Source organism: Arachis hypogaea, chromosome 17, assembly GCF_003086295.3.
Source record: "Arachis hypogaea cultivar Tifrunner chromosome 17, arahy.Tifrunner.gnm2.J5K5, whole genome shotgun sequence".
NCBI classification, from domain to species: Eukaryota; Viridiplantae; Streptophyta; class Magnoliopsida; order Fabales; family Fabaceae; genus Arachis; species Arachis hypogaea.
This window is the reverse complement of record NC_092052.1, coordinates 24005520-24015130: the sequence shown is the minus strand read 5'-3', so window position 1 is coordinate 24015130 and position 9611 is coordinate 24005520. Positions and strand designations below refer to the sequence as shown.

The 9611-nt window shown below is 35.3% G+C and overlaps 1 protein-coding gene across 1 annotated transcript; it reads left to right on the top strand.

Moving 5' to 3' along the window:
- The first annotated feature begins 4379 nt into the window (after positions 1 to 4379).
- Positions 4380 to 5376, top strand: LOC112763015 (uncharacterized). Its single transcript, XM_025808794.1, has 2 exons — positions 4380 to 4839; positions 4928 to 5376. The coding sequence occupies exons 1-2, from the start codon at positions 4380 to 4382 to the stop codon at positions 5374 to 5376; spliced, it is 909 nt and encodes a 302-aa protein (XP_025664579.1).
- The last annotated feature ends 4235 nt before the right edge of the window (positions 5377 to 9611 follow it).

The following is a 9611-nucleotide window of genomic DNA, read 5'->3' as shown; positions in this document are numbered from 1 at the left end:
CTTTATGTTTTCTTCCATGGAAGCCAGCATTTAGGGCTGTGTCTATCGCTTAAGTTTCATTCATGATATTTCTTATTTTTATTTTCTTCAAAATTTACTTTTTTTCATCAAGTTTTTTTTCTTTCATCACTACTTCTTTGCTTAATTTAATTTCCACAAGTAATTTCCTTTATTGGGATATTTTAAATAAATAATTTAATTATTACCAAAATATGTAATTTGTACCGTATTTACCAATTTACATCACATTAATTTATCTCGTTTACAATGTAAATGAGATAATTATGAATGTATTCTGTTTACAGTGTAAACGAGATATGTGTATTTGTAAATATAAATATAAAAATATAATCTTTGAAAATAACAAAAAAGGTAAGTACGATTTTAGTCCCTAACGTATAGATCGAAAATTTTTTTCGTCCCCAACTTTTTTTTGCATACAAAATCGTCCCTATGGTTCGAGTTGATTTTAAATCGTCCTTTGGACAATTATACCCGACTCCTTCTTCACCAAAATATACTCAGCAACAACAATGAATCAAAAGCAAAAACAATGAAGCCATCTCTTTTTTTTCTTCTACAGCAACAATAATAAGCAAAAAATAGAAGCAGAAGCAACAGAAGCATAAGCAGAAGTAGAATTGAAAACAAAAGTAGAAGCAACAGAAGTAGAATCAAAAGCATCAAAAACATCAAAAATAGAAGCAAAATTAGTAGAATAATATATTAATAAAATAAGATACAGAATCAAAAAATAGAATCAGAAGCATATTTGCTTCCTTTTCTTCTTCTTCATCATAGCACCAGCAACAAAAATAATAGAATCAGAAGCACAACCAATGTAATAAACATAAAAAATAGAATCAGAAATACAAAGTTCAGAGAAATGTGGTACTGCGCATTGCAGCAGATCAAAGAAATCAGAACACAACGAGATCGAAGATCAAATCAGAAGCAAAAGAAATTATAAGCAGAAGAAATAATGAACAATAAAATCATAATTAGAAGCAGAAGCAAAACGAATTAGAAGCGGAATTGGGACCCTAGGGAGTAGGAACGACAAAGAGCAGCGGTGAGGACCAGAAGCATCGGCAGCAATGGCGGAGCGCGACGGTGACAAGGCACCCGTCTTCCTCTCCCTGGCCGTGCGTCTCCCCCCTCTCTCTCTCTCTCTCTCTCTCTCTCCACGAGCTCTTTGACGGCGGCAAGGCATGGTGATGAGCGGCGATGAGCAGCGACGACCGACGAGAGAAGGATGAGCAGAATGATGAAGCTTCCTTTCTCCCCACCTTTCCTTCCCCCTTCTTCTTCCCTCCCCCCCTACATGATTCCCTTCCTCTTTCCCTTTTCCCTTTTCATCCGTTTTTTTCTTTTTTTTTTCATTTTATAATTTTTTTAGATACGGATAATTTAGTAATAAAAATTAAAGTTTGGTAAAAAGGATGATTTTAAAATTAAGTTAAACCTTAGGGACGATTTTATATTTTAAAAAAGTTGGGGATTAAAAAAATTTTCATCCTATACCTTAGAGACCAAAATCGTACTTAACCCTACTAAAAAAATATTAATAATTTAAATTGGACCAAACTCTTAAAAATGAAATGTTTCAAATAATAGAGAAGATAAGCGGTTTTAAATAATAGGGAAGATGGGCAGTTTCAAAATAATAGGGGAGATATAGGTGGTTTTAACTCACTTATTAATGGACGACTGTGCGCATCATGTAATTTAAAATTACCCATTTAAAATCAGCACATTATTTTCTTAGAAACCAATCTATTTAAATTAGTATTCAAAAAGAATAAAATATAGTAATTAAAATAATTAAATTATTTATTTAAAAAATCCCTTCTTTTATTTTAATTTTGTGCAAGTTTAACTAAATAGCAAAGTTAAGCACGAACCCCTGACATTTATAATTACCGTCCTCATTCAGAAAGTTATTGTTCTACAACCCTGGAGTCATGTAGTCCAACTCACCAGTCAACCTAACACATGTCGTATCATCACAGGTCAAACTCCCATAGTTACGTTAGCCACAGATTGCAGCTAGCCATCACAGATGGCAGCTATATATATATATATATATATATATATATATATATATATATATATGCAATGTTTTTATAATTTTATTAGTTAAATCCTAGTTAATATCAAACAAAAAGTATATTAATTAGAGCCTGTCTATCCTAAAATAAAAGAAAAGTATAAAGAAACAATAAGCATAATAAACCATGTGAATAATAGAATAAAAAAATAAAACTAAAATCATAAATAAAATTATTAATTAATTATTTTTAATTTTAAATTTTAAAATTTAAAAAATAAGGATTAGCAAAAATAAAAACATTACTTAATTATACTGGATATTCAATTATTAGCTAATGAAATGCTAAATATATACGATAATTAGTGGAATATATTATGACCAATTGTGGTGAGTGGACGACCAAGTCCACACGTATTTGTTTCTAATATAATCCGTAAATAATGATCAGTTAGATTGAAAAGGAAAAGGAAAGACAAGAAAATCTTAAAATGGAGTTACTTAACCACATGAATATGAGGAGGCTCATTTTTTCTGTTATGAAAAAGATATTGGGGTAATGCAATGAAATAGAGAGATGCAAAAAAATTTCACTGGTATGGTATTAGAAAAAAACACAAGCTACGTTTTATTCTTGTTTCTTTTTTCTTTTTTTTTTTATTCAGCAATTTAAATAAACGCAGGCTGCGTTTTATTGTTTTGAATGTTTTCAATTTTTTCTTTTTAATTTTGGTTGAGCCCAAACGCAACCTGCGTTTAGTGAGGGCTTTATTTTATTTTATTTTTTTTGAAATAATAAAACGCAGCTTGCGTTTTTATTAGTTTGGCAGCCTTTTTTTTAACAAATAAAATGCAGGTTGCATTTTTTGTGCGTCAGACATTTTTTCGGAAAGTCTAAAACGCAGGCTGCGTTTGTTAAAAAAATATTTTAAGCAAGAATCCAGCCTATAAATACGAAGCAGGATTCATTCAAAGTGCTTCATTCCACTTCTACTCCTCCTATTCTTCTTTCTTGCATATATGTAACAGTTTTGAATTTTTTTGGCAGTTATTTGCGCAAAAAAAATCGAGTTAGGTGGGGTTGAACTTATGGAAGGTATTGCAAATTTGCGAGTGTATTATAACGGTGATATTATACCAAACACTCACGAAGGAGTAACTTTTGTTTGTGAATGTCCATTGTCATTTGCTATTCCGTGCACCATGAATTTTGTGGAGTTGCAAAATGGTCTTTGTGATAACATACGAAATCACATTTCGAAAAGGGTGAGCAACATTTTATACAGGAATATTGTACAAGTATTTAGTGGGCTGATACAGTTTCAAATAATGCCCATCACGGACGACGCCAGTATGCAGCAGATGTTCTGTATTTATCAACAAACTCGATTTCACGTGCCGATGATAGAGTCGTACTTTGAGTTCGAACAGCATTCGAGCCTGGATGCGGTCGGCGAGGAGGTCAATATTGATGAGTGCAGGGACCTAGAATGGAAAGAAGATAACAACGATAGTGAAGAGGAATTCGAAGCCAACTATGAAGTCGATGACGAAAACGATGACAGAGACTTGGCAGGCAATCCGGCAGTGCAGAATGAAGCGGACTCGATTGTAAGCCGGCACCCCTTTGGTGTTCCATCTTTTATGCGGACTCTGGATCTCGAAGCCATGCATGCCCCGGAATTTTCTGAGTATGCGAATATGGGTATGTTATGATTATTAATTCAAGTTACCACTAGTGTGCATTTTATTTGCCTTGTCTGACTGATGGTGGTGCGCATGTCGTAGGTGAAGGCAACGTTGCGGCGGAAGATAGTGAGTTTAGTGTCGGAATAGAATTTGGCTCTAGAGAGTCGGTGATATCTGCAATCAAAAGCTACACTATCTCTAGAGGAGTTGATTACACTATGTATGAGTCTGAGCCCCAGACATTCTATGCGAAATGCAAGGGTTATGGTGCCGGGTGCGACTGGATTATCCGAGCTAGCTTGATTCGAAAGAAAGCTTGTTGGGAGATCAGGAGATACAATGGAAAACACACGTGCACCATGGGCACGATCTCACAAGATCATGCCAAGTTGGACTCAGACACAATTGCATAGATGCCATTAGGTTGTTGGTCGAAGCAGACTCGTCGATAAAGGTGAAGTCTATTATTACAGAAGTTCAATCCAGGTTCAACTACACTGTTAGTTACCGCAAGGCTTGGTTGGCAAAGCAGAAATCTGTCGCAAAAATTTTTGGTGATTGGAAAGTTTCTTACCAGACTCTGCCGGTATGGTTGAAAGCAATGACTGCAAAGATGCCAAGGTCTCGTGTTTAAATATAGATGCTGCCCGTTTACCATGAGAGTGAGGAGGTTCAAGGTGTAAGAGTTCTGCATCGTGTTTTTTGGAGCTTCTATCCATGTATAGTAGCATTCCGACATTGTAAGCCACTGGTGCAGGTTGATGGCACACACCTGTATGGAAAATATAAAGGTGCACTTCTGGTTGCCGTTGTACAAGATGGGAACCAAAACATTGTGCCTATTGCATTTGCAATAGTCGAGGGTGAGACGGCAGACGCGTGGGAGTTTTTCCTAACCAACTTGCGGAGATATAATGTTACCATCGATGGCGTCAGCATTATTTCTGATCGCCATAACTCCATCGACGCAGCAATAACTCGCAGTAACGGTGCATGGTCCCCACCAAGAGCGTGGCACATGTTCTGCATCAGGCACATCGGGTCCAACTTCTTAAGGAGGTTTAAGGCTCCGTATTTGCATAAACTTGTGGTTAACACAGGTATTTGATTTCGCTGATATGGTTCTATTCACAGTAGATTTGTGGCATTTGCTTATGATTAAATGGTTTGTCTAACAGGATATTCTAGGACGGAACAAGAGTACAACAAAAACTACCAAAGGCTTCAAGAGCAGGGTGAGGCATACACGCAATGGTGTGATGAGATCGGTGTTGGCATTCGACGGGGGTCATCGTTGGAGACATATGACGACAAACTTGGTCGAACGCATAAATTCTGTCTTGAAGGGTGCACGCAACCTTTCTATGACTGCCATTGTTAGGTCTACTTTCTATCGGCTAAACGAATTATTCACTCGGAAGAGCGCCGAGGCTCATGAGCGTGTCTACAATGGATTCACTTATTCAGAATTTGCCACCAAAAGAGTAGAAGAAAGTTTTCGACGTGCAGGAAGCATTGTGGTCAATCGGTTCGACAGGCGCAACGAGATGTTTGAGGTTCGCGGAATGCAAGATGGTTCTATTTACACTGTTAACCTCGTGCAACGATACTGCAATTGTGGCCATGTCCCAAAATGAGACTCGTGCTGGAGGTCATGTCCCAAAAATCCATCTTTCGGCTGCGGGTATTCATTCAAGTCAAACAACTCGGTGCGCGGCGGTACGAAAGGATGAGGAGGATCTACATGACCCGACAATAGATCCATGTCGGAGTGGCATGACCTGATGTGGAACAATGACCAACAGACGGCTCACTACCAGTAGGCCCTTGCTGCTCTGGCGCTGGAAATAGATGAGATGTCTCTCTCATGAGTCGAGAGAAGTTGATCGAATCAAGCCCACCCAACGGACTGAACTGACCATCTGCTAGAATTACCTACTATGGTATGTAGGGCTCCGCTGCTTGAACTGACCATCTGCGCGGTATAGGGGCCATGAACGGCATACACTCCTACGTCCAAACAAAAAACAAAATGAGTGGCTTATCCATTTCTTTACAGTTATACCGTGATGCACGACACAACGATCTGTATAGATGTGCCAGACTAGCTGCCCCCCAACTGTATTCTGAAATCCGATGAAAATCTTGAAGTAGAGGCAAAAACTTCGACTTCAAAGACGTGATAGACTTATCTGGAAACACCATTGTACCAAGCACGCAGAAAATGTGAACCCTAACGTACCACTCAATAGACTCCTGTGTGTCACACGGTTTAGTGTCTCTGCACCGCTGAACCCATGCAAGATTTATCTTGCCCAACATGTGATCGTTCGGATCTGGCTGCCGACCAAAACAAGTGATGTAGTTATCCACCAAAAACTGGTAACTGCTATCCGATCTACCCGTGATGGATTCTTCGTTAACCTGGAGGCCAAGTCTATGTATCACGTCTTCCAGCGTCATCGTCACCTCGCCCACTGGAAGGTGGAACGTGTGGGTTTCTGGCCTCCATCGTTCCACCAAGACACTTAATAGTGCAAAATGACCTCTCATTTCGCCTATTCGCGAAACGTGTTGAAACTCAGTTAATACTAGTGCCGCATCAGCTCTCTCATTAAAGGTATCCGACGGGTCAAATTTTCTAGGCAACAAATTTCTGATCACCTGCAAAAAGAAAGATAATATTTATTGAAATTAACAACAACTAACATAATAATAATAATAATAATAATAATAATAATAATAATAATAATAATAATAATAGTACTGCGGCTGATGATGATGATGATGATGATGATGATGATGATGATGATGATGATACGGTTACTACTACTACTACTACTACTACTACTACTACTAATAATAATAATAATAATAATAATAATAATAATAATAATAATAATACGGTTATTACTACTACTACTAATAATAATAATAATAATAATAATAATAATAATAATAATAATAATAATAATAATATTGCAACTAACAGTAATAATAATACCAATAATAATAAAAATAACAATAAAACTGTTCAAATAAAAATAAATAAAATAAAAATAAATATATTTATTTATCACAAAATAAAAAAAAACTTACCTATTGAGAATGATCCAAATACTCATAATATATTTTTCAAGTAATGTAAAATCGTAAACCATTTATCTTAAACCTTAAATCTTCTACTCTTCTTTTGGCTCCCACTTTCTCCAACTTCTCAGCGCACCACCCTTCCCTCCTGCAATGCAATGTCCCGCACAATGGAACCCACCCTCACCCTATTTTTGCCCCCTCTTTGTTGTTTCCCCTCCTGCGTTTTTCATTATAAATGCACGCTCAACATCCTTCTTCAAAACGTGTCACATATGCAGCATAGCTCCTTGACAATCGCATCCTGCGATTAATATCTGTCCGCTGTTTGTTGAGCTCCAAGCGGTTAACACACAGCAGGTGTCTGTCTCCATGCAGGGAGCTGCAACAGATTGCAAGATTTGGATGTCCTATACTGACAAACGCAACCTGCGTTTTATTGTTGCAGCTTTTGTTTTTTTTTCTGTCTCAACCAAAATGTAACCTGCATTTTTCAAATTACTGACTGTAACAGATCCACATATATAGATTACACGCTATGCACCTATTAAACTGCATATCACCATTTTTCCATTCATTAATAAATTAATTTCTGACATGAGGAGCTACAATGCCAACGGCAAACAATCAATATCATAATAAAGAGTTCAAGACACGGTTTTTCTACTTTTTCTTTTAGCAATAATATTCATTCCTTGATGAGCAGCCCTGAAACTGGTGCTTTATCTTTAAAGTTATTATGTTGTTTTGTCCCTAAAGTTAACCTACACAACATGGCTCTATCCTCCTATTTTATTTGTCTAAATTATTGAATTGTGACTTGTCATCTTCTACATACATGTTCCATATTCACTTACCTCTTCACTTGTTTTCTTCTACCTTTGCGTCAACTTAATAATAACAATTAGAGAAAAGGATAAATAGGTCTCTGACCTTTTGTTCCGCGGAAATTTTCGTTCCTAACCATTGAAAAATACTTTTAAGTCCCTGACCTTCACAAAACTTGGACGGATCAGTCCCTCCGTTCAAATGCCTCCGTTAGGGACTGATCTGTCCAAATGCATCCGTCAGGGACTGATCTGTCCAAATGCATCCGTCAGGGACTGATCTGTCCAAGTTTTGTGAAGGTCAAGGACTTAAAAGTATTTTTCAATGGTCAGGGACAAAAATGTCCGCGAAGCAAAAGGTCATGGACCTATTTATCCTTTTCTCTAACAATTATGTTCCATCCATCCATGTAGTATATCGACATAATACATGGATAATATTGAATCAGCATATTGAGATATAGAGTATGAATATATTACTATTACTATACATTAATGAACGAGTGGCCTGTGTGTAACTTAAATCATGTAACAGGTAAATGTTTCTTTAATTTTCCTATCTCTAAATTTTGAATAGATAGAAATTTTAACGAATTCTGTTTATGTAAAGTATTAAATTGGTCTCTTATGTTTGTGTGTAATTTTGTTTTGGTCCTTAAGATTTAAAGTGTCCTATTTAAATCCAAAAAAATTTCATTTAATTTTAGTGTAATTCCACCATGAGGTCAAAGTTAAATTATTAACGGAATATTCTACATAACAGCAGTACAAAAATAAGGTCGATAATCTGAAAAAAAAGTACAAGTTTCAGAGGCACAAAATTAACCGTGGATGCATCAATACATTTATTTATCATTCTCCTTAGTTCTATATAAAATATTTTATTTAAATTGTAAGAAAAATGATAAATAAATTGTATTGATGCATCTACAGTTGATTTTATGTCTTTGAAACTTGTATTTGTTCTCCAGATTATCAACCTTATTCTTGTACTGCTGTTATATAAGACATTCCATTAATTATTTAACTTTAACCTCACAGTGAAACTACATTAAAGTTAAATGAAACTTTTTTGAATTTAAATAAGACACTTTAGATCTTAAGGACTAACACAGAATTACACCCAAACTTAGAGAACTAATTTAATACTTTACCCTTTTGTTTAATACAAACTAGTTTGATCTTTTTTTTCCCAACAAATTTATATCTTGTAGTATTTTTATGTTTTTATTTAAAGATGTTTACTTGGTACTACTTTATACTAGAACAAAAAGTCTCTCTCACTTTCTCACTTACACCGTCTTTCTTGACAAATAGATAAACAGAATTGCATGATGTTCCTATAAAGGAAATGTTGTCAAAGGGGCCTGAGTGGTATGAGTTAGTCACATTACATAACATAACATATCAGCTAACTCTTTTTCCACCATTGCATGTTATTGAGGATATATAGGATGATGTCTCCTCCTACAATGATAATTTCACATAAAAATAGCATTGCGAGTTGTTAAATGGTTTAACATATTTGATTTAAAATATTTGATTGAATTATCTAGCGATTCAAAATATCTTTATACTATAAAAGAGGTGTTGAGTATTGTCAGATTTATCGATAGATCTATCAAATAAATTTATTGATAATTAGTTTACTGTTAGAATGAATTTGACGGTATAAACGATGTCGAAAAATATTTACCAGCAGATTATTTTGTCCAACGGTATGTAATTTTTTTTACACAATTAGTACACAATTAGTCGTCAAATTAAAATTTTTAAAAAAAATTTTAGTACACAAATTTTAAATACCAGAAATCAACTAATAATTTTATTAAATATCAAGGGTATGAAGATAATAAAAAGTCAAAAAATTAAAGTACAATGAAATAGACATAAAATAAATTAAATTCCTAAACTCTACAGATCTCGGTAATCGTCGTCTTCCCCCGACTGAGACG

Bases quoted from the DNA above. Each gene is read 5' to 3' on its own strand.
- LOC112763015 (XM_025808794.1), top strand. From the start codon at position 4,380: ATGCTGCCCGTTTACCATGAGAGTGAGGAGGTTCAAGGTGTAAGAGTT. The intron at 4,840-4,927 runs GTATTTGATTTC...AGGATATTCTAG, and splicing joins TAAACTTGTGGTTAACACAG to GACGGAACAAGAGTACAACA.